Consider the following 25,375-nt stretch of genomic DNA (forward strand, 5'->3'; position numbering starts at 1 on the left):
GTGGACCTCTGGGGGAAAAAATAAAATTCAAGAAAAATGTAGCCTGTAGGCCCTTTAATTAAAAAAAAATAAATAAATAAAAAAAAGGTTTTTAGAAAAGTGAATTGGTATAGATTTCTATTTATTAAATGTTTTTGTCAACAGTACTTGATAAGAAACAACAGGTACAACGTCACCTACAAAACAGCAGCATCTGGATATCAAGAATACAAAATACATTTGTGTGAAAAGAAAGGAAATAAAAATTCTAACAATTCTAAAAGAAGCATACCATTCACAGGGAGGGCACCCAATTATTTGCATGGCTAACAGTTTTGAACTCTGGGGAAAAAATAAAAAAAAATAGCACACAGTAAAACAGATGGTCAAGGCTTTGTGCCATCCTATACAAAGAGCCTGAAACATGTCGTTTCAAAACCCAAAACAGAGGATGCGATCAGTGTAGATAAGATCAAGACCACATTATCGTCACTTCATCGACTGTGCAAAATGTAATAATTGCTTTCTCGCGAACACTAGCAAGCAAAATTAGCTTTCTCATACAGGCGCCCCCCCTTCTTATTGACACCCACCTACACACACTGACACAAACACACACACACACAGCAGCAGCAGCAGCAGGATATTGGGGTTCTTTGTTGCCAAGCAGAGACATTTATTAGAGTTTTGGAGGGAGGCCCCAGCTCAGAGGTTGCGCACACACAGTAGGACACTGCACAGTCAGGAGGTCACACCTCCCATACTAATTCAGCACTGTCCTCTGAGCTGGGCCTTCTGTACGCTCCTCAGAGCACCCCTTGACCCAACAAACAAACCCAATCGACATCCATTTCCATTGCATCATTAATGCAGTCCTTCTGAAACACTACCTTCCCTTTAAGGCTCCAGGGCCAAACAGTCCCTCTTATAACCCATTCAACCAATGAACATCCAGCAGTACTTTGATTACATGTAAGTTTCATACTTAAATTTACAAATATGGATTTTACGCTGTCTTGTTAAAATCAGCAGGTCCATGTGACCAGAAGACTAGATTTAATAAGATAATGAATAAAATGGCATACTGTTTAATCAGTTTTAAACATTTCTTCAGATTTGTGCAGCGTTAAGCTCAGGGACCACATATAGACCAAAGGAACTACTACATTCACACAGTGTTAAAAGAGAATGCATTGACACATTTCGTTTCATCCATTAATTAGTAATTTAATATTCCCCATAGATCAGGAAGTGCTATATATATATATATATATATATATATATATATATATATATATATATATATATATATATATATATATATATGTAATTTGTCATGGAAAACCCATATACAGTATTACCTACATTTAACAAATGGATTATAAGTGTTCAGAATCAGAGTAGCCTGTGTATTTCTCATAAAGCTTGTAGAGGTCTGTGGTTACTTAGTATTGATGACTCTGTGCTCTTGCTCTCCGTCTCTGAGGAGTCACTCTCTTCACCACTGCTGCATGAGGGAACTATAGCTCCAGTGCTTGATGGTGAAGTGCTTATCAGCATGGGGAGGGTCTGAAAATTTTAAAGTAAAATCAGTGTCTGTTGTTTAAACAAATTATCCATCACTTCTTGGATACAAGTCTTTAATTACATATACAAAACCATGCGGGACAACACACCCCATTCTCATGGCTGTTCATCAGGTCCTGAATTTCAGTGTGCCAGCCTAGGATCTCTGCAAGCCTTGTGACTGAGTCCACCAGGTCTCCCAGCTCCATGTAGTCTCCTCTCCTCAGAGGCTTGCGCTCAAACGGCCCCACCGCATGCCGGTTAAGCAGCAACCGGGGCACGTTAGATTTCACCGTGCTCACCAAGCTGGCAAACGGCTCAATCTGACAGATAAGAGAGGAAGACGTTAGACTAGCTGTCACAATTGTTTTTGTTTTTTGTGTCAGGTATATTACGCATACAAGAATATGTCTTGAGTGCATATAAATTCAGCATGAAACATACTCGACAGGCTAAGCAAATGTACAAGAGTAACACAAAATACCACAAGGTTAGAATACAATAAAAGGTATAAAAACAAATAGTGGATATGTAAATATATGCAAGATCTGAGAAAACTGTCTAGTATGATACAGTATAAGACACTTGCACAATGATGCTGTGCTACATTCTGGAAGAGTGGTAGAAGACAGGCTACAGGGCTAGATATCAAATCAGAAAGAAATTAATACTTATTTTCAAAGACTTTCAGTTTTAGTTACTATTTCTGGTCTGAGTAATGAAGCGACAACGGATTTAAAAATCGACAAAATCGTTTAAAAACAGAGACGTCTGCATTTTTCTCAGAGTCCATGATGCTGATCAAAAGTGGAAGCGTTAAGTGCCAACGCCACCGCGAAGCAAATCACCCTAAATTAACCTACGGACACAATTCAGTTCTGCTAACAAATCAAATCCACCCAAAGCTCAACATGTAAGATTCACTAGAGTCTGTCCATTCCCTGACATTTCACATTACTCATTAAGTATAGCTGTTATTTTTGTTTATTTTTAAAATTAATTAACTTATTTTAACTTTTTTAACATTTATTTTGTCTTCTATGAACAGTTTTTTAAGTTTTAAAAGACATTTTTCCTTTTTAAAACATTTACTGCTCATTTCTTTATTTCACAAAAATATCTAACGGCCAAACAACTTAAAAATGCATTACATTCAAAATAAAAGTTAACCAAAACATATTTGATGTGAGTTAATTTTATTTGCTGCCTGGACTAATCATTACAGGTTAAGCATAACTGCCATCATTCACTTACGCTTGTTTGTTTATCTGTACCTTTGTAAACAAGAACTCTGATGTAATTGGACCTTCACAAGTTTTATTTCATTATAGCGGATGAAGTCGGATACCGTGATTACAATATGAGAAGCAATACATTATTTTTAAAAAAGTGACTGGATGTGCACTGTGGATATGCGCACACAAGAACATTTTTTTCAGTTATTGTTGTGACAGTAACTGTCTTGCACAGTAAAAACAACATACTGAGTGTGAGAATCCTAATGTTTGATGCATTTTTACTTGTAGTTCAGAATTAGTTTTATAGTAGTTTCTGTTACTGAGTTGTGACTGTGTGTCTTGTAATTGGCCATCTAGCCTCAAAAAGCCCTCATTAGTTTTCTAACTGTTTGTGCCGGCAATGTACCAATGTCTCTGTGGCACCGCATGTATGAGGTAATTTGATTTTGTCGTCGCAGCTCTTAACGATGTGTTTATTGCAGAAACTCATATTTAAAGATAAAAATACAATTTTTGGTGCAGCCCTACCCATGATCTAGGCTAATGCGGAACGAAAGCTATAAGAGGCTAAGTGAAGATTTCTCAGCATGCTGACCTGCAAAGAAGTGCCCATAATCATGAGCAGGTCTGCTCTGGGGAAGTCCTGGGCGTGCTGAAAGTATTTTTCAGGTAAATCTTCTCCAAAAAACACAACATTTGGCTTGACAGTGGCTGAACAAAACGAACACGTAGGCACACTGTCACTCATGATGGCTGTCTGAAAAAAAAAAAGAAGTAGGAATGCAAGATAAAGTATACAGATTGAAGCCAGATGATCACAACAATAGTCTTTCAGAAGCAGTTGTAGTTTAGCACTGTTGCTTTTAACCTTAGCTTCCTCAGCAGGAAATGGTGTGTAGCACAGGTGACAGGAGGCTGTGGCAAAACTTCCATGAGCTTCCACCAGCTTGTCATCTGGAATACCACACACTGACAAAACGGTAACAGGCATCAGTTTTTAGACATGAAGCAATTCATGGCTCGTAACTCGCTCTTCTTTAGCAGGCTGAAGATTCTCCATAAGGGGGTGCTATTAGCTATTTTAGTTAATTGCACTCAAATGGCCTTTGTTGCTTTGCACCATGTGTCCTTGTTTAAATCAGATCAGCAAAAACATTTTAACATTTAACACATTAAATAACCATTTACCATCCAATTGACACTGTTGGCTACATTGGCAGTTCTAATTTAAAAGACACTGATATCGGTAGTCGCTGCTTTTCATAATAAACCCTACAAATTTAAAGACAGCTGTATATCTCAATTAAAATACTATTAAACATACTTTTCTCCAGGCCGTCGATGTTCTGAGTGTACATTCGGAGCAGTAGGCCTTTCTGGTGCAGCATGCGGATAAAATAATGAATGTAATTGGGACGATGCCGGCCAGGGTACAGCTCTTTGGCCAAGGAGAAAAAAGGACGAGGGTCATCAGAGAAGTAGTCAATGTTAAATACAGCTTCAGGGTAGGGAACGTTGTACTTTTCCAAGTTCGCATACAGGCCTGTCCCTGGTGTCCTGATAAGAAAAGGGAGGGGTCATAACAACTTTAGTTCAGCATCAATAACTGAATAAGCTTTATCATATGCCACAATTTATAAAAGCAAGTTAAATCCATTCAAGAAGGGGAAAAAAGTTGTTAAACAAGTATCCATAAAACGTTCAGGCATGACAGAGAAAACAATATAAAAGAATGAAAGAATTAGTAGCTTCAGTGCTTGAGACAAAGTATAACTCTCACCTGAAGTCTGGTATACCACTAGCTGTGCTGATTCCAGCCCCAGCCACCACTACCACATTACGTAGGCGCCCCAGCTTCATCAGCCGGCCCACAGTCTCTAGAGCCCCCCGCGGGGCTGAGCGGCCTGGGGCTCGCACTGAAGAGCCAGAGGGGGAAGGGAGGCCATGCTTAGTGCCGCCTGATGAACTCTCACTGACATCACTGTCTGTCTTTGATGGCTTTGCTTTCCTACATACACAGTTGGGCAAATGAGGAAACAAATAAGAACATATTCGCAAGGGGTCAGATGTTAGTGTAACTAAGGAATCCTGTCCTGCTAACGGCAGTCCACTGTACATCAGCCAGTTTCAAAGTAATATATATGGAAATTTATTTTGTTGTGGTCATGTCAAAATCAAAGTCCATTTTTCTGGTTATTATTATTATTTTTTATTATTATTATTATTATTATTATTATTACTACTATTTAACCTTGTTTGAAAACAGCAGCTGCCCAAACATGACCTTTTCATAATGAATAGATCAACAGAAATGGTCCAAAACTGCTTTAAATCAAAACTCATTACTTAAAGTAGATTCAAGTTTATAAAGTTTCCATTTTGGAGATGTCATGGCTACTATGACAGTGAAGTAAAGATGCAATAAGCTAATGGCCATAGCCATTGTATATTTAAAAGAGCAAAGTATCAGAGCCAGTGCAGGACCTTACCGTGTTAATAAGGTTTGCAGCTCACTGACCCTCATGAGGCTGAGGTCATCAAGTAGGCCAGAGTCTGAGGGTCTTCCTTGCTGAGCCGCAGCTGAGCCAGAGTCGTGTGAGCTGATGGAGCTGCGAGTTACTCTGGTTACTCTCCTGTCTCTGCTGAACCTGGCCTTGCTCATGCCTGCACCTGCAATATTACTCATCATCAGCACCACTAGAAACCAGAGCTAGGCAATAAAATTACTGTTCAGATTGTGATATGATAAATTTAATTAGCATCATGTTCTTAATATGATAAATATTATAATGTAATCCAAAATATAAATGTAAAATTAATATTTTGTTTTCCACTGAATGTGGCTATTTTTGTAGACACAACTTCCAGCATAATGTTTTACCACGTCTTTGATGATGCCAAGTGCCCACCAATTATCCTAACTATAATCTAGAAATATGATGTTTTTTAGATTGCATCCATAGTTGAACTGTGGTTTTCTTCCTCCTTTAAACCTGCGCACATCCACAGCCACCTTGCACCATACCTTAAGGGCAAGGTTTTCTTAACTCAGAAGACAAAGGGTCTTTTTCATCTTCGCAGTTGAATACACAACATACAGAGCCTCATCACTTAGTGTTTTTTTTGTTCTGTGAGACTGTCTTGCAAAGAAACTGGTACAGATTGGCATTTCAAAAGACGATACTCTCATTTTTTAATTAATAAAAGCCCCCCTCCTGACTCCCTTCTTAATTTTGGACAAGAGGTTCTTCGCTTTGGCTATTTCAGATCCAGAAGCGTTCAGAGCCATTTTTAAATGGCAGTTAAAATGAAATCACAGAGCATCTCTTTTGTCTCTTTGCCCTTTGGTGGGTGAAAAGCTTCAATGTTTTAAAACTGTCACCTCTCAAACAAAAGCTAATGGTTGTAATATATTTAGAGCTCCCCCTCTGTTCAGCAGCTATGCTAATACAACCCACAGCTGTGGCAGCTTTACTGCCCAGAGAAGGGGAAAAGAAGGAAAGGGAGGGGGTGTTTAAAAGAGAGGTGGGGTAGTAGGGGGTCCAGGATTGACTGTGTGTCAACAAACCCAGCTGGAACAGAAAGGAGGAAGCCCCTTAAAAGGCCCCTCAAACCCTCTCGAAAGGAGGGAGAGTGAACAGAGATAGATGATTCAGAGGTAAATTTCAATAAAGCGAATACACAGAAGACAAGGGGTGGGAGAGCGCTGCCAAAAGTATTCTAGACTGTTTTCTAGAGCCTCAGATATGCCACTATCGATGACTGACAGCCACTGACCAAGGAAGAAGGAGCGCTTAAAAGGGAGAAAGAAAATGAGGCGTGGGCAGAAAAAGAGAAGAGTGGCGATAGAGGAAAGGAGACAAAGAGATACATCCAATAAAACAAAGCCTGCGTCATGGCATACAAACGTGATAAGGCAGCCTTTTCACTGAGGAACCTTATCACAGGCTGGAGAGGCACCATAATCACATTCAGACGGACAATGAGCCCCGTTCCACTGAAGTGATAAACCCATCTACTATGGGCTGAGGGAAAGCATCTAGACAAGACCACATGAAAATTTGCAAACCTACACGACAGTCTTTTTGAAAAAAGCTCCTCCTGATCTGTTGACAAACTAGGTGCTCTGAAACAGAATTACAAATTAGAACTCATTATTGTTATTTTTAACCCCTCAGTCTTTTTAAACGCATCTAGGCTTACTCCTCGTGAGATTAAACTTCCCCATCTCCATTACTTTAATAGCCTTTTCTGGGGAGCTATTAAAAACTACAGGGGGTAGGAGTTCACTGCTTTTGTCTCCAGTCCACCCATAGAGACACTGCTGAATAGGGCCAATATATCACAGCAGAGCTTAATAAGACTCCATGCAGATGGCACAGAGAACCCTCTACTACTCCCTCAAAACAGAGGATCACAAAACACGAACACACTGGCATGAAGTAAGAACCTTTTAAAAAAGTGTCAGGTGAGGCTGCCATTTATACACTTCTCAAACTTCATTAATACTGACCTGACCTGCCACACAGGACAGGTAGTTTAAGAGCACTGATGCACAGGTAATACTGAATGATAAACCTTACTTTCAGTTCTGAGGTGTGGTTGAATAGCAAAATTCAACACAGTGAAAACCCTGGGGAATGACAAAAAAAAATAATAAAAAAAAGTATTACCAGGAACCTGGATTTTTCTCCAGTCAGACATTAACATTACTTTTATACAAATTAATCATTTTTCCAAAGCTCCTCATACCGCACTCACCCCAGTTTTAAATCACAGTGGTGTGAATATCTGCTAAAAATGTAACTGCAATGTTTACAGACATGAACGTGTATTTAGTACACAATCCATCCCTGTACTTTGGCGGAAGTAACATTATTAAAAGTAGTCTACTGCTGCTGCTTCAGCACTGAATGGTCAAGCGGTATGGATTTAAAGAAGATAAAAAGCTGTATGAGAACAAGAGAGAGAATATGTGATGTGTCATAAATAAAAACTGGTGGCGTTATTTTAGTTTGCTAACGTTGGGTAGATCAGCCAGTGAACTGTGTTGACTGGCTGTCGGGACCTGTGTGTCAATTGTGTTGATTAAAGTTCGTTTTTAATGTTTTTCCATAGTAAATGATAACGTTAGTAACATTACTGCTTAAACACTTAAGTGATTAAACATTGTCATGTCAGTTAGTTTATGCAGGAATACAGCAAAACTTGTCTGTTTTCTGTTGGATGTTTGTGGATCACATGAAACAGACGAATATCTGCCTATTCAGCCCACAGCAGGTTAGCTCCATCCATTCACGCTGAAGCTACAAGGCATGTTTGAGTCCTCACTGCTTTTTGAATGAGGCACAATACTGGGCAGCCAATCAAAACAGTGGTCATTTACATATATCTGTCTTAAAGTTCCAGTAACAAAAACAGCCAATTTCACTGTTAAGTGGGGTAAACAGATGGTTGGGAAATGGTTGTGTAAAAACAAATGATGACTGTTTTGGGGACATACAACCATGCAAATCATCATAACTGGACCTCAAGGAAAAAATACACTAAAATAAATGTAGGATAAAGGCCCATTAAGCATGAAATGGGTAATGGCTGACTTATTCCTGCTTAGCTATCCAGAGGTGGAGTCAGCAATGGAAAGGGTTCAGAAACAGAGCAGTCTGTGGCTTAACAGAGACTTTACTAAGCACAGGCACATGGAGGCTTCTCTCCAAAGAGAAAGGCAAAAACCAACAGGGCCAGCAGTGTGACTGAAACCATGGTGAGGAGACTAGCAACAGGCAGACATGGAAGGAATTAGCTGCCAGTGACACTCAGAGTTAGTAGGACAGCAAAGAGGTAGAGTTGAATATTGGCACACATCTCCGTCTGCAGGCCTGACGTATCCACTGCAATTAGTCAAAATGTTTGCTGACCAGCAGAGAAATTATTCTGGGACGGAGTGCACAAATATTTTTACACAGGTACTCTGACCAATGAACTACTGATGCTACATACATACAATTTTTCAGTGATTATTCTTTCTTTTAAGATGCGTTCTACTATGAAAAGACGACAGAGACAGATACATGCTTGTCATTTTTATGGTTTGCTGAAAATAATATTTTTGTATATTTCAGCAGCTTTGGCTTCCAAATCCTTCAGGTATTTTTTTACTCATTTTACTGTACACGTTTATGGGCAGCCCTATTCCCCACAGTAATCTAATACTGTAATCAAATTAGTACATTCTGTCCTGCATCACCTCAAAGCTCACATGTGCATAGCTTAAACTCTCGTTGTAACACCCTTCCTGACCAGCATTCACACCACTAATCTGGCCTCAGCTCATCCAAAACCCAAGTAAGAGATTAGTAAGGAGGAGGACGGGCTTTTGCACCAAAGGCTTTCGCCTCAAAGGTCCAGTCATGTAAGCAGCGTGTGTTTGACGTCTGCTGCCCCCTATGCAAGTTCTGGCCTTGGAGCTACAGTCACCATGGTGACCACTTCAGCTCCAAAAGGTCTCTTCTCCTCTTTATCCTGCCTTGGACTAATGACATGTCACTTAGTGTTGGCTCTTTGTTGGATTCTCACATGATACAATGCCACCAATTTGGGCTTAATGTATTGTTTGTTCAGGGGGTGCACAAGTGTGTCTACATAAGAGCGAGCGAGCACCTGTCTAACACCTTCAATACCCTGGATTAAATCAAAGAAGCAGCACATTGATGCTGATTTACAGTACACAAATTGTACATATCAATAAGCGCTTTGGCGTCATTTGGAAGCCTTTGACGTTACAGCATCAAAACAACGTGGCAGCTGAATCAGGTCAATTCTTTTGTCCCAGTTGATCGCTATCATTTAGCCTATATTCAAGATAATGAGAATTATGAGCCTGAACTAATTAAATTAAACTAATTTTAGGTGCACCAATTGCTGAAAAACTTTGCCAAAGGAATTAGCCACACATGAGCATGGTGTTTGTGGTCCAGAAATAATTTTGCAATATCGATACCTGACCTCACTAAAACTCTGGTGGCTGAATCCTTTCAGCAATGTTCCAACATCCAGTGTAAACTCTTACCAGAAGCATAGAGGGTGTTGCTCAGTGGGGACAAACTCTCCATTAATACCCTTGGTTTTAGCAGAAATGCGGGATAACTTAAGCCTTAAGTCAAGTCTTATCAATAAGAAAAGAGCCAAGGGACATTCCTATTGGACAAGCCTCAACTGTAAGCTTAACTTAACTGTTTAACTCAGAAATCCTTGGGAGTGTTGCACAAAGAGAGCTTATAAAAGCGGTGCTTATTTGAATTAGCCTCGCTTTATTTAACCAAACAGTTCACTCTAGGCTCCGTGGGTTCCACTAACAAAACCCAAGTGAGATCTGTTACCACTGATTCAAGCTGCAAATCAGTAATTGAGGTTGATGCGCATGCATGTGATATTTAAGCAGCCCAGACAGTCTTACAACAGTGGGAAATGTCTTTACTTTCCTGATCCTGTTGGGGTTACATACTTAGAATTTCTAAATTGTGTAAATGCCAAAAGTTATTGTGACAATGTTCACCAGAGAGCCTGTGATGTTCAGCAGTACTAATTATCCTCTGATAATGCAGATGCTTTCAGGACCAGCAAGAGGATGTTCATGTGACAAAGCAGACATTGATGTGACTAAAGTAATTAAAATGTAACTGGAAACTAGCAATTTGGAGGTGGAAATTAACATAAAAATGAGAAATCCATAAGTGTAGTAGTTGTACTATATTAATTTTATATAAAATTAATTAAGGCTTTGTTCTTGGCACAGGCTGAACAAGACCACTGATAAAAAGTGAATGTCCCTCACAGATCCACCATCCATGTGATCTTTGACAGTTTTTGAAAGATCTTTCCACTGTTTCCACAACCTACAGTAATATTATCCACACTATGCAAAAATGTATTGTGTGGTGACTAAAAGATGCTGCAGGTGGTTAAATCTGGACTTTAAGTTTTTAAGCAGATTCTGAACAGGGTGTACACAGAAAAACATTGCTAGCTCTTCACAGTAAGCCAGAAAATACATACACATGAGTAAGCTTGATGTTATATTTACACAGGCAACAATAACAAATATTTTGTGGGTCTTTAATATCTTATACACTGCATAAACCTCTGATTTAAATCACGTATGTTGTTATAGACTTTTTATACTCTCTCCATATTAGTTCACTTTTTCAAACCAATATGATAATGACAATAACTGCTTCTAAACCTTTTTAATATAGTTCCTCATTCTAAATTAAACATATACTGGTTTATATTTGGCTTTTAAATCATAAGTTATTTTTCTAAAAGTAATTATATCCCTAATGACAAAGCTAATTAGGCCCCATGGTATATTCATAATAAAATATTAAATATAATACACCTTTTATGCAGCAGTGCACTGGACAGTATTGAGGCAAATTGTTGTTCTAGAGGGGTGTTTTAATACGTCACATGGTTTGTCCAATGGAATCGATCAAGCTACACTAAGCCTTAACTGTAGCACGGTGCAGGCTTGTCCTAAAGCATATGCTGTCATGGTAATTAAACAGGATTTAAGATTATCTTCTTTCGTGGAACCAAAATTGATGACAATTAGCCGGGCTCAGTGGAATAAGTCTGGCTTATTGAGTTAGCTCCCTTTGTGGAATCCCCCCTCCGGCCTTGAAACAGCAAAAACAAGCCAAAGACTTCCATCTAGTGGCAGAAGTCAGTAGTGTGAAAAATCTAAAAAATGTCATGTCATTGGCCTTCAAGGGAATCCACAATGAATGAACAAGCCAAATGTATGACTCTCTGTCCCCACAATCTCTTTCATAATATACAATAATTTTGGCAAAATACTGAGAACTCAAAGAAGTAAAAGTCAACCATGGCTGAGATGCCACCTGCTGAGATTGTGACAATAATTTCAGCCTCTACACACTTCTCATAAACAGGGCTTCTTAAACTTCTTAAATAACACTTGCCATGCTGATGTAAGTGACTATATACACTTTTATCAACACTGTGGTCATTGTCATGTTAAACAGAAAGAAAGTCTGCTCATGTACGTTGCATCATCACTGTGTAGGAATCTTAAAATTTAAAGAAAAGTAGTTCTGGAATCCCATCTAGACAGAATTTTAGAATGGGTTAAAGATTAATACAACATGAACAATTAAAATGTCCAGATTCCACCTTCACATAGACGTCTGTCCACTACTAGCAAAACAGTGTGCTGTTGTCAGCATAACCATGCACATCACTTACAACTGATTCAGCTCAATGTTTTATATTCCTGTATAGTGCTGGGCAATTTACAGTTGTATGCAAAAGTTTGGTCACCCCTGGCCAAATTACATATTTTATTGATTTTTTTTAAGTGAAAAGGTATAAAAATGACATTTTCTGCAAATGCCACTACACTGTTACTTCATACCTGATTAACATAAAACCAGAAAAAAAGGATTTTGCTAAAAAGTTTGGACATCCCATTTAGTAACACCCAGTTTGGAAGACATCACAGCTTGCACATGCTTTTTGTAGCCAGGAGTCTTATTCTTCATGTTTTAGGACTTACTCTTACTCTTCCTTGCAGAATGCTTCCATTTCTGCAACCTTCTTGGGCCGTTCTGCTCACACAGTATGTTTACCAGTAGATGTTCAATGAAGTTCAACAGTGCACCACCATTCCTGTGTCAGCTAAACCTTCCTGCGGGCCCTGCTGTCAAATGGGGTTTTATTCTGCTTTTCTGGCCATTATATGAGCCGCTCTATCTGAGAGTTTTCTTGGTCTTCCAGATCATGGCTTGACTTCCACAGATCCGCTGAAATTTCTTAAGGTGGCCTACACTTTTTGCCTGATTTTAACCCCGAACTGGCCCTTGTGACAAGTTTTCACGATCTAAAGTGATTTTCCAGGTTGGAAGCTTGATCAGAAGCGGCTGATGGTGAGGATGATGTACTAATGCGAGAGGAGAAACAAGTCAATCTTCAGCCCTCCGACTGAACTCTGAACTGATCGAGGGCTCTTAGATATTATCAAATGTTTGACATTTATGACTCAAAACGTTCACAAGTCCTGTAGTGTAAGAAGGTTAGAGATTTACTCAGTGAGTGATTCAAACAACAGCCAACCAGAGAGCTAGAAGAGCGGAGAAACAGGTGAAGACACATGCATGCATGTCACCTGAAGAGCAAAGCACAGAGACAGAGGAGCTTTGTGTAAAACACAGGCAAATAAGAGCCGTTATCATGTTCATAATGTTTGGATCTAGACATCAGCCACTCTCTTTATAATTTCAGCTCAGCTGCCAGTTTGAAATATTTCTCCAGTTCTCACTGTAATATCAGTGTATCTCAGCCCCATATTAATCCCCAGTTAGCATTTTTGCTATGCATAAAAGCACAAACAGGTCCATTTAAGTAAGTTCAGCTCTGTTTGTGTCATGTGATCTCTGAGGTTATCTGGGAGTGAGTTCTTATTCATAGCCCAAACTCGTTATGTGTGTTATGCTTCCTCTTTGCCTGATCATCTAGAGCGAGCGTCCTCACAATGAGAAGAAATTCTGTGACAAACTGACATTAAGTTTGTGATGCTCTCCCTTTTAGAAATCTGTTACATTTTTAAAAGTCGTGTAGTGTACACCCAGCCTTAATGATGTTTCCTAAAGTGGAAACTGCACACTGGAAGTGCTTTGATATCTTTTTACAGCCTTCTTCTCCTTCGTAGGTATCAGTTAAACTTATTTTCATCTTCTCAGCCAGCTGCTTAAAGGAGCCCACAGCTGCTGAGACATTTGCAGCAAAATGTTATTTTTCCACAATCGTTTGTGGCAGAGGCTGTGTTTACTTTTTCTCACTTCATATGCAATTTGGCCAGGGGTGCATACAACTGTCTCATATATCCACCAGTATACTGTGAAATTACTTTTGAGTTTCAGTGATATTACAGGAACATTTAAGGATCATCATATAATGCTCATAAAACAGCAATATCGCTGATGCCAAGCAATGTATTTAATTTTATTTTGTGCACTGTTTTAAGGTATTTGGGACCTTTAACAGTTAACTGCAGTGTTTGTTCTTCGCTGGGTGTTTTCAGACTGTTTGGGAAGAATGATTAAATATACTGAATTGAATACACAGTAAGTGTATTTCTGTAAATCTGTTTGGTGTCTGTTTAACGTTTACAATACCATGTGAGGTTCCTTTTAATGTAAAATTAAGTATAAAAAGTATAAATAAAAAGAAAACAGACTAAAATCAAAACAAGCTGTCTGCAAGCACAGTGCCTTATTTTATAATTTTAAATTTTAAAATGTTAACGCTGACTTAAAAATGAATATCAAATGATACCGCGATATATTTAGAAAATATCGTGATACTGAATGAGGTGAAATCGTCCAGCACTGTCGTTTGGACTGCCTGTAAGATCTTCTGAACGCTCATTTTTTAAAGTTAACCGATTAGAAACTGCTCTCTCAGCATAAAACTGCTGTGTAATACGAATTTTTAAAGTTAACATTAGTCTGTTTTCGTCCCTTAATAACAGCCTCCGGCGTGAACAGTCATTCAAATAAGGTCTTAAGTGTTTAAGACTTGAAGTGTTTAAGATTTATCGTGATTGTATCTTTTATGGATTTCGACTGAGGCCTCTTAGTTTACGTGGCGAATGAAGTGAAAATGTAAATGCACCCGTTCTGTGGTCAAACCTGCCTCCAGACGGTGAAGAGTCAGTGAAGAGGGAGGGAAGGACGGACAGCCTCAGACAGACAGACAGACACACAGCAGCGACTCTGTATCCTCCTCAGCTGAAACACGGCGCGGTGACTGAGACCCCTGTCACATCACTTTGTGGAGCAGGACGCGGTCAGAGCTGCAGGCTGTGAGAGTTTTAACAGCAGCGATGCTCCGAGCCCCTCCGCTCAAAACACACCGAGGAGAGAGACGGGAAACACGTCACTCCCTCATTTAGCGCGGGAAACCAGGCCGCCTCCAAACGTCCTCGCGCCTCCCTCCGCAGGGTCCTCAGAAAGGCCCAGTGGGATGGCTTCCAAACCAAGTGAACATATCACTCCCTTAAAAGTGCCCGTTTGAAATTTTCTATCAAAAATATACATAAAAAGCAAACATCCGACAGGAAGTGGTTTTTGGGGGGTCATTTATCACGTGATCCTTCCCGCGCTTTGTTATGTACTACAGAGCCAACATACATAGTAGTGTATAAACTACATGGCGGGATTTTACGTTCAAAAAACATCACAACAGTTTATATAGTACTTATTTTTTAAGGTCATAACCAAAAACTACAGGGAGGCATTTTCTTGATGTTAGGAGTGATAGTGGAACAATCTACCTTGTCAAAAACAAAACAAAAAGAATCCCTTTCCCCTAAAAATACCACACCCACTTTACACTCAATTTGGATTAATGTTGTTATGTGGTATCGCTTCCAAGACGTCCTGTCAGTATTTTAATTCTATCGTCTACATAATTGTGCTTTACACACCAAGTTGCCTTGGAAGTATTGTATTAGGGGTTTAACATAAAACCGAGTTATGATAAGAGCACAAAATATAACTAATAAAGCTTCATAGCACTTTCATGTTGTTACAAATTCTCAGTGTTTCACACAATAAGGATGTTATGTAGAAATGCACATTTTTACTGGTAATTTGAATCCCCTTTGTTTTGTTTACAGTTCAGCCACTAACTGTTATTACCACCAATACCAATGCATTTATCACTCAGGGTATTGGAGAGCAGTAGACCACCTGAATAGGTGAATCATGCTGCGGTCTGCCAGACCAACATGCATCTGATATTTTGTGAAAAGAGGTCATCAAATCGTGTTCTCACTAAATGAGACCTGTACATGTGCATTAGGCTCAATTGCCTGCATTTTGTTTATAGGAGTTCAAAAGGTCAGCTTGGTCAACCTGCCTTCACTGTAAAAAACAAACAAACAAACAAACAAAAAACAACAAACAAAAAACACAGCTTTTAAACTTAAAAAAGTAAGTAATCAGGTTAACTTGAAATGTTGAGTTCATTAACTTAAAATAATAAGTTAACAAAAGTATAACATAAATTGTTCTATGAACTCAAAATTTCAAGTTCAAGGTAAAGTAAAAGCTGCATTGTGTTTTTCCTCTTCTGCTTGTGAGACTGAATATATATTCTTATACAGGCAACCATGTTAACTGCCAAGAAAGGAGTGGAAGAAGCTACAGATGGCACAAACTTATCTCATTAGCAGGTGGTGTGTCATGAGATACCTCAATGTATTTGAAAAAGACAATTGGATATTTGAGGAACACCTACATTTGACAGTTATGAGAAACATGAGGCATGTGTTTGTAAAGGAACATGCTCTTTTTCTCTTAATGAAGACACTCTCAAATCATACCTGTGTTACCACCTGGAGTCTGAACTAAAACCTTTCTTCTTTTTCTCCTTGTCTTCCATGTATGTCAAGGCAAACAAAGAGAAAAGAGGGAGAAACCGAAGACAAGCAATGAGGTACGATCTAAATAATGGTATTCTACTTTGTTACTGTAGATACTGTAGATACTCTTTCACGAGGAATATACTGTGTATCACACACACCCTTATGCAGATGAGATATAGAATAAACTGTGGTTGAGTAACAGAAGAGATACATAAACTAATACAGCTCATTCAACAAAACAGTCGGAACTTAAATTTGTAACTTTACACTAACCATGTCTTTAAGAGGGAAGAGTGTTTCTTGTAAGGAATGCAGGCAGATTTCACAGGTTTTATCATGTAGCTGTAACTTTTACAACTGTAATTATTTGGTGCAAATATCAGTCAAGTGTTTTCCAAAACATAACCACTAAAAGATACACTATGTAGACAAAAGTATTGGGACAAACTTCCTAATCATTGAGCTCAGGTGTTTCAGCCACAACCATTGCTAACAGGTGGATAAAATTAAGCATATAGCCTTGCAATCTCGATAGACCAACACTGGGAGTACTGATGAGCTCACTGACTTTAAATATGGCACTATCATAGGATGCCATCTCTGCCACGAGTCACTGTGTGAATTTCTGTCCTGCTAGATCTGCCCCTGTCAACTGTAAGTGCTATTACTGTGAAATGGAAGCACCCCAACCCCATCAAACACCTTTGGGATTACCTAGAACAGAGACTGCGAGCCAGGCCCTCTTGTTCAACATCAGGGTCTGACCTCACAAAAGCTCTTCTGGATGCATGGGCAGGCAAACATTCTTACAGATACACTCCAAAATCTTGTAGAAAGCTTTCCAGAAGAGTGGAAGCTGTTATAGCTGCAAAGGGGGGGACAAATACCATATTAATGCCTGTGGATTTAGAAAGGGATGTCATAAAAGCTCCTGTGGGTGTGATGTGTTGGTGTCCCAATACTTTTGTCCATGTAGTATATCCAAGGGACACTTAACCTTTCACCACATGTTTCTGGGACTTTGGGAAATTAACATGCCTCTCATATAGAAGCATCAAGCATTTCCAGGTCACTAGGACAGTTGATGGGTTTGGACTTTTGGGACTCTTGGCTGTGTCCAAAACTAAATGCTATGTCACCATTAGCAATGTGTTCATTAGTACAGTATAGCCCTCAACTCAAAATCAGGAAACATTTAATTCCCAAAAAAATCCACAATGTACAATACAAAGAACATACAGCGTATTATAGCAATCAAGTCAGTACATGTCATATCCATATTTACCACTGACCTTTGACTGAGACAACAAAGAAAAGGATGAGGAATAAGTATAGGATCCAGCCATACATGTTAATCTATTGTGTATGGTTTAGTCATGTTTTCACTGGACTATATATCCACTTGATTTAAAACACTGTCTCTACCTTAGCTACTAGCTACTATATCTATAAAATTCATTTTGGACTTTTGGGCAGTTAACATGAGAGCCAACACTGGTCACACCTGGCCTGCACCCATTTTCAAATTAATCTCATTAGCCACTCAAGAAATTCAGTGTTTGGTCAACACATGTCACATGTTTATACCCCTCTAGCCAGCACTTGGCATTGTGCACAGTGAACATGTGCGGCTCAAGACGCATTCTATTAGGAATGCTTTTCTATGTATTATAGAAGCTGTGTGCACCCAACTGAATGCATGTGTGTCAGTAATTGATAAACTTAAGCAGTAATTAGATGAGGTGTCTTATAAGAGGTGTCTTGATACTTTTGGATGTGCAACATACAAGACCTCAAGCAGGATTTAGCAATTTTCCCCTGCATTGACTCATTTTGGCATGAACTTGCAAGTTGGCAAAAGGGTATCCTTGCGTAACACCATCTTTCCATCTTTGCCATCATGCAATATCATCAATCAAGGTTTAAACAGTTTCCATAGGGCGTGAAGGACTATTATGTGCTTTCACTGTGCTAGATAACAATACTTAACAGGTGGAGCATCAAAAAATCAACATTTATCCGTGTGCCATGTCTCGGGTGTAGAAGTTCTGTAGTTTGTAAGTACAAATACAACACGTCACTTCCTTTCTAATGTATCCACATTGGTACTTGGTCAAAAGAGCAAAGTAGGACGCCACGTACACATCATGCAAATCCTGGACATGTTGTAGATGAACAGGCTGACATGACCCACATATACAGCAGTATTTCGGCGGTGTTGCTTTAAAAATCTTATCAGGAACAACGTTTAAAGTTTTAAAGCGAGAAGAGGAGGAGGGAACAGAAGTGCTCCAAGTTTAGTGGACAGGAAAAAAGCAGCGTCTGCTAAACTGCACACGTAAGTATTTCACGTAGCTAACGTTAGCTAGCTAGCAAAGTTGACTGTGATGTGTGGCGGGCAAAATTATAGTTAGTTAGCTCGCTAAATAGCTTAGTTACATTGAATAAGGCAGTTCAATACTTTGTCACGATATCCGTGTTTTGTGAAATCTTCCGATTGGACGGCCATTATCGATTTTTGCTGGACAGCTGTAAGTTAACTGCTCTCCTCTCCCAGTTCAGCTCATGTTAGCCTGTTTTTGCTCAGAGGAGCCCAACTCGCCTGGTCGTTTTCAGAAGAGTCGTGTGATTGTATCTGTATTTTATTCTAAACTTTACTTAGTTGAATTTTATAGCCTCCACGTACAGTTTTTCTTAAGAGGTCTAGCTACCACAGAGCATAAGTAAACTTACTGTATAATTAGCATATTAACCTTTTGTTGTGGCCTAATGTTATCGTTGTGTATGAAACGGTTCATAGTGAAGTATTAAAAAAACCGAGAGGATTTTTTCCAGTTGTATTAGATAGTTAAGTGATATTTAAGTGCACTGTTACTTAACGATTGTCGTTTTGTGTGGTCATGTTTAACACACTTAATGGAGGAAGTCGACTTTCAGTCGAGTTTTAAGGACTAAGACGGGAACATAAGGCTGCTTGTCATTAATGCCTACGTGTAACTGCCCTCGGCTCAGTTGTTGTTGTACTAAGGTTGTTCTTCTGGCCCATAGTTGGCACACCCAAATTCCCCCTGACAGTCTGGAATGGATCAGGACCCAAATTTCCAAACAGTTGAAAGTTGTGGAAACTTCAGTGTCGATGCTGTTTATCTGCTGTTTAATTATGTCTTTTTCTTCTGCAATTCTCCTCACTCTAGGTTAAACAATATTGTCTGCAAGGATGCATATACTGTTTTTACAAGAAAATAGATCAGTCACTAATGTCACACTGTACTGACTGGTTGTAAACTGGTCTGCCTTGTTTTGTGTTGATATATGCAGCACACCCTAATACCAAATGGCAAAGGGGCCTATTCACACATTGCCTTTGTCTAGTACAACTGCTGCCACTGTCTAACATTTTTTTTAAAGATATTTCTATTTTGAAAGTTGTAATTGTGATACATCATTTTAATTTTAGTTGGGGCTTTTTCCTATGCAGAGAAACAATGAGTGAAGTGGATAAGCAGCAAGATGATGTGCCTTCATATTTAAAGGATGAACCTCCAGCAGGTAAGCAAGTTAAGAATGAGTTGTTTTTTTTTTTGCAGAGGGTCAGTCGTGCCTGCTTTTAGTTTTGGGTGGTGATAAAATACAGTATCACAATGTTTTTGGAATAAATCACAATAACTGATGGTATTTATGTTGGCATTAGTAAAATTAGTACAGTTAATTTAAGTTGGCATTAGTAAAAATGAATGCTTCCTGAGTGCTGCCACACTATAGTGACTATAGTAAGTTTTTGTATAATTTTAACTGTTCTTTCAAAACAACCTGAAGTCACATACTAGACATCATGAGTAAAGTGCACAAAAACTAAAAATAAGCTGCTTGGCGCCAGGGACACTGCTGTTGTATGAACATGACATTGTAGATATAATTCTCACTTTTTGTCAAATACATTGCTGAAGTTATATCTCATATCTCAGTATCACAGTATAGGCAATGTATGTCTCAGCACTACCTGGTTTATGTGAAAACAAGCAGTAACAGTATGAACTCACATGGTGGTGCTCTTGTGCCATCCAGGACTCTGTTTCTTTACAGTCAACAAGTACTGAATTGCTCCCTCTTTCTCCTCTGTAACTGGGCTTGCACTTGAGACACAGACCATTCCTATGTTAGCTCCTCCAATTTATTTATTCTTTATTTTCTTTAGATTTGTCACTGCTGAGAAATGAGTGCCAAAAAATGCAAAATGTAAAGAATTAAAGTGGTTAAAACTGCTGTTTCTTTGTATAGGTCTATTTGAATAAGCCATTCCCCAGTTCCATTAACCTTTCCTCTAGAATCCCTCCATTCATGTACATTTAGCTTTAAGACTATCCAAGGCTCCAGGGTCAAACAAATCACATTTAGACAGTAGTATGTAATGCTCATGTGACTTGTTTGTCTGAGCATTCTCTGAAATACCTGACTTGTATGAATATGCTGTGGGGGTATGGTATGGACAAGCCTATGTGTAGTTGCTGGTGACCATGTAACTGTAACATAATATTTGTTTCTTTGGCTACGGCTTATCATTATTGTCATGGTTGCCCTTGTATATCATATTTTCACCACTATAATAGAAGATTATAGTATGTGTAAAATTGTAGGTTTGCTTGTTGTTGATGTTTTGTTGTCTGTCCTACAGATACCAATAAGGATCATCCCCAGCCTCAGCCAGGCATGTTTTCCAGAGTAACCGGGGGGCTGTTCAGTGTCACCAAGGGGGCTGTTGGGGCCACTGTTGGTGGGGTGGCCTGGATTGGAGGGAAGAGTTTGGATCTCACTAAAACTGCTGTCACTTCTGTCGCTTCTGTTCCTGCTATGGGAGTAGGTTTAGTAAAAGGGGGCGTGTCTGCTGTGGCAGGTGGAGTGACAGCAGTTGGCTCAGCAGTTGCTAGTAAAGTTCCCATTGGAGGAGCCAAGAAGAAGGACAAGTCTGACTGAAGTGTTGGGGAGATACTATCAGTGACTATTGCATGACTCCTTAGTGGGTTGATGGTTGGTTTCTTATTCTGCAACACGAGTGCTGGGACCAAATCCATCTGCTAGATCTGGTCTATGAGATGGTGACTTCAGTATGCTGGGAGCTTCCTTCTGCTCCTCAGAAGAGGACCTCTGTTTTTGTGTGTCATGAGTGATATCTGGTGGAATATGAGAGAGAGTGAATATTGCGTTCCAAGTAATGCCAATAATGTTTTTCATTTGTGAAGTATTAGTTCTAGGAGAGGTTTGGATATCTGTGTGAGGGACCACAGTAACACTGGCGTCATGTTCCGCCAAGCCACACAGCACAAAGCTTTGTGTATCTGACAGCAAACACAAGGAATTCACGTTCACTTGTACCAGAGCCTTACAGCCAAATTAACACAAGCCAAGTGCTGGATTAAGACAGACATCAGTTGGGTGCCCCTCAAGGTACTGTACAAGAAAATCAGAGACTGTAGGGAGGGTTGATGGCACCGTTCCATCTGTTGGATTGATTTTGTTTGTGAGATTACTGCCTCTGGGGTCCAAGCTGAGCCATGCCGCCCTCTCACACAGCTTTGCTCATCACTCTCTCGCTCTGTCACCTGCAATACAGAAAAACCCTGAGCCTGCACACATACACAGGCAAATGTGAATGTGTCTACTATGCAGCAAAACAGCTAAAATGGTTACTTTTTTCTCTGCAAAAATCTGAATGCTGGTAGCAGTCTTTCTTAAGAAAAATAGTTTGAGATGGTTTTTCTTTGGAATTGAAAGCTGTGAGTTAAAAGAGCTGTGAGTTAAAAGATAACGTTAGAAAAACAATGGATCATTTGTGTACTCTACCCTTGGAGTAAAGGTTGATTTGTTTGACTATACCAGAGTTTCTTTTTCTTGCAAAAAATGTTTCTAGGGGCCTTCCATCTTTCGTCTCATTCATTTCACAGTTTAGACATTTTCACAAGGCAATACCGAATCACGTTTTTATATTTTGGTAAAGTATGAATGGGCACAGGCAGTATTTTTCTCCAGTGTGTGTTAAATATCTTTATTTTGCTGCAACCAAAGAGTGCAAATAGTGTGAAACCCTTTCTCAAATGCATTAATATTGACCCTTTTGTATTATAAACAATATATTCTCTCACTTGTTTTTACCAGTATATGTTTATTCTTTTTACACACAAATATGTAAGTCTGTACTTGAACATGTGATGTGAATTCAATAAATGAATAATATTCAACAGTGTTGCTTTTGGCTTCAATATTAAATGAGAAATCTTAGTGATAGTAGTTAAGCCACGCTAGAGATCTGCTACCTAACCCGGGCCTGACAAAAAGTGGTGTTTGGGCCGATTTTACACATGCAAAATCTGGTTTGGGTCAAGCCTGGGATTTTTGTCTAGTTTGTGATACTTATGTAGTATATTTCCTCTCTTGTGAGCAGGTTTGGGTTTTAAATTTAGCAGCACCAGTCAGGCCTTGTTGCAGAGGCAATTGTACCCCACACAGATTTGGCTCTTAGACCCTTAAGAGTGAGTGATACAGCAAAAATATAATGTAAAATAATAATAATGTAAAAATATAATCAATTTAATTATGACCTTTGAAGACATTTTCACAATACATGACATGAATCAAGATGTTTAGTTTTCCTGAAACAGTAGTGCAAAATTTTAAAAAGACCATGAAACAAACTTTTTAAATTCAACATTTGCAAAAACAAGCAACTGGTAAAAATAAAAAATTGAGAGCATTGTTTATTAGGTTGACATCCAGTTACTTGATACTATGTAGTTTATGTAGTTCCTATACACTATGATACCTATGTTTGTTCAGTGCTCTAGATGTCTTGACGATACCCATGACATACTCAAAAATATGTTATAACCTAGTTTATCTTAATAACTTTGTCAACTTTTTGCAGTTGTCCCAGGAGTCCCAGTTCCAAGGTCATTCCAGATATGAGCAGTGTGGTGCCAGATGCTTTGAGGACATGGCTACAGGGGTCTCCCCCAGTCTGTCACCTTCAGAAACAGTTTCATTCCTCACACTCCTGGTTTCTCTGCTCAGTGAGCACTTCAAAATGCAGGCTGAAAGTGAGGGCTTCAGTCTTGGGGTCGAGAAGCATTCATTGCAGATTGAGATGGTGGCAACTTAGAGTATGGTGTAGGGGAAATAGTGATAATGAGTGAGAAGTGAATAAGAAATGCCGTACCAAGGTTTTCTTGCAAAAGGCAAAATGGCAGGGTTGTGTTGAGTCTTTCTTGGGAAAGACATTTCTGTTGTTCCAGACACCATGGAGATAAGATCATGTATGTGCTTGTTTGTATGAATGAGGCAGTGTTGTGTGGATGTAGATAATGATCAGTGTAGATTGTGCTTACACTTTGTGATATACATGAAAAAACATGTCAAAGTAAATCAAAGGCATCATTATTTATGAAGTGATGAGTAAAGTCAGCAGCTAGGGTTTCAGTGGGACACTTCACCCGGTGAGGTGAGATGTTTAGTTTTCAGCATGAAAAAGAGCTGTTATATTTGGAGTTTTCATGAGATTACTGTTTATTTATCCTAGATGTAACAATTTATTTTTAATTTAGATTTAAAGCAGAACTATATAATGTTTTTTATTAAAATTGAGAGAAGTAGCACCACTGAGTATGGATCAAAAAGAACAAGCTGCAGCACAATTGACATTACAAAGTGTTCTGCATGTTGTGTGCAATTACATATTTCTATCAGAGAGGTCTCCAAATCCCACATAGTGTTGCTTTAATTGAACTGCTCCCACATCATTCAAGTAGCTAAATGTTTCTTACGTTTTAATTTGTTCTCTGCCATTCTCAGACCTTGTGGGTATTTGGTTCAGCACAGATGTCGCTCATAAAGAATAGCATGTGCCCCTTTCCAACCAATAGCAAAAGGGACTGTAAGCTTGAGTCACCAAGCTTAAATCATTGGTGACAGTGTTCCTGGCAAAGGGAAGGAATTAAATGTCTGGCTCTCAGTTTTTTTCTCTTCTCATTCTGTCTCCACCTCCCCATCCACTCACAAGCCTATGATTCAGACAGCCATTCAGTGAATCAATAATGAGGCCAGTATGTAACTCACAGTTTGCCCAGGGCTTTACACTTCAAAGACCCAATATAAGTGGCTAGGTTGTTAAAGGGGTGGGGAGAGTGTTCTCTGGGGCTGTAAGAAAAATAAACCACTTACCTTGGCCGTTTTGTTCAATGTGCTGTTGGCAAAAACAAAATAGCTCAGCTCAGACAGGCAAGGTGTTTAAGTCGTAAGTTTGCCAGTCTCTGCAATGATTAAATCTTCCTGTTATTGTCTCCATTTTGAATAATTCACAGACGGTAAAGCCCCTGTGGTGGCCTGCTGTTTGCAGCATTTGTATGACTTTGTAACCCCATTGAACTAAGCCACCTGCTACGAAAATGAAATTGCATCCCCTTTAATCTCATATCAATCTAAGGGAAAAGCTAGGTTGTTTCACACAGTGTGATATCTGTTTTTCATGTTTTAAATTAGGAGGGCAAAAATGCAGAACTCCCAGCTTGGATGGGAAAGAAAAACAGAGCGCAAATCAGACGTGAAATATTTGAAATGTGTTCACTGGTTCAAAAGTACATGCAGAAATGCAAATGCAGTGTCAGTGCAGAGTGTGAATAACCAGCCAGAAAGTAAACTATAAAAACAGCTTAAATTATTTCTGTTACGCATGTTTTCATTTTGTTACCTGAATTAGAAAAATATTGTTTTTCAGTGTTTTAGTTAGTCCAACAAAATTGGCCTCAGTAATAGGAATACATAAAATACTTAGATATACTTACTCTAATACTCTTATATACATGTGTTGCCATGTAATTTTAGTTTAGCTTTAAATTATTTGTGGCTGACCTTAGATTTTGAGTCAATTGAATATCATTAAGTAAGTAACAGAAAGACAATCTGTGTCTGACATTGTCATGTAGACTTTTCTGATGTTCAATTAGTCAGCTATGTTACTTTTTTAAGATAAAGTTTAACAATATTTTTTGTGTATGTTACATTTATCTACAGAACACAAAACTCTGAATCTAACTTCAGGGGCTCCCAACCCCCAGTGGTCATCCCAACAAGTGGTGAACCCAAAAGTTGCCACAGC

General features: G+C 39.0%; 2 protein-coding genes across 7 annotated transcripts; one reads left to right on the forward strand and one right to left on the reverse strand.

The window, feature by feature from the left end:
* Positions 1–1,325: 1,325 nt before the first annotated feature.
* On the reverse strand, positions 1,326–14,735 carry si:dkey-103i16.6 (uncharacterized protein LOC557125 homolog). 2 transcript variants are annotated; one of them, XM_036584986.1, is made up of 8 exons: positions 14,499–14,735; positions 5,273–5,453; positions 4,564–4,791; positions 4,108–4,340; positions 3,652–3,752; positions 3,379–3,540; positions 1,656–1,868; positions 1,326–1,548 (listed from the first exon to the last, which is right to left on the reverse strand). In XM_036584986.1, the coding sequence occupies exons 2-8, from the start codon at positions 5,443–5,445 to the stop codon at positions 1,396–1,398; spliced, it is 1,263 nt and encodes a 420-aa protein (XP_036440879.1). In that variant the 5' UTR covers positions 5,446–5,453; positions 14,499–14,735; the 3' UTR covers positions 1,326–1,395. The 2 variants fall into 2 exon arrangements, with proteins under 2 accessions (XP_036440879.1, XP_036440878.1); XM_036584985.1 differs by having other exon boundaries at positions 3,379–3,752.
* Positions 14,736–18,180: 3,445 nt separating this feature from the next.
* tmem263 (transmembrane protein 263) lies at positions 18,181–22,471 on the forward strand. Of its 5 annotated transcripts, none has more exons than XM_036585367.1 (3): positions 18,181–18,290; positions 19,712–19,782; positions 20,906–22,471. In XM_036585367.1, exons 2-3 carry the CDS (start codon positions 19,719–19,721, stop codon positions 21,202–21,204), a joined length of 363 nt encoding a protein of 120 aa, XP_036441260.1. In that variant the 5' UTR covers positions 18,181–18,290; positions 19,712–19,718; the 3' UTR covers positions 21,205–22,471. The 5 variants fall into 5 exon arrangements, with proteins under 5 accessions (XP_036441260.1, XP_036441259.1, XP_036441257.1 ...); XM_036585366.1 differs by lacking the exon at positions 18,181–18,290 and adding an exon at positions 18,325–18,571 and having other exon boundaries at positions 19,691–19,782; XM_036585364.1 differs by lacking the exon at positions 18,181–18,290 and adding an exon at positions 18,327–18,571.
* Positions 22,472–25,375: the final 2,904 nt, after the last annotated feature.

Source organism: Colossoma macropomum, unplaced genomic scaffold (assembly GCF_904425465.1).
Source record: "Colossoma macropomum unplaced genomic scaffold, Colossoma_macropomum, whole genome shotgun sequence".
Taxonomy (NCBI): Eukaryota; Metazoa; Chordata; class Actinopteri; order Characiformes; family Serrasalmidae; genus Colossoma; species Colossoma macropomum.

What these genes read in the sequence shown, in the direction of transcription:
- si:dkey-103i16.6 (XM_036584985.1), bottom strand. Translation starts at nt 5,445, where the DNA reads ATGAGCAAGGCCAGGTTCAGCAGAGACAGGAGAGTAACCAGAGTAACT. An exon ending in TTATGGGCACTTCTTTGCAG is followed by an intron (nt 1,869 to 3,378) that starts GTCAGCATGCTG and finishes CTTATCTGTCAG; the next exon opens with ATTGAGCCGTTTGCCAGCTT. An exon ending in TGAACAGCCATGAGAATGGG is followed by an intron (nt 1,549 to 1,655) that starts GTGTGTTGTCCC and finishes TAAAATTTTCAG; the next exon opens with ACCCTCCCCATGCTGATAAG.
- tmem263 (XM_036585367.1), top strand. Translation starts at nt 19,719, where the DNA reads ATGAGTGAAGTGGATAAGCAGCAAGATGATGTGCCTTCATATTTAAAG. An exon ending in AAAGGATGAACCTCCAGCAG is followed by an intron (nt 19,783 to 20,905) that starts GTAAGCAAGTTA and finishes TCTGTCCTACAG; the next exon opens with ATACCAATAAGGATCATCCC.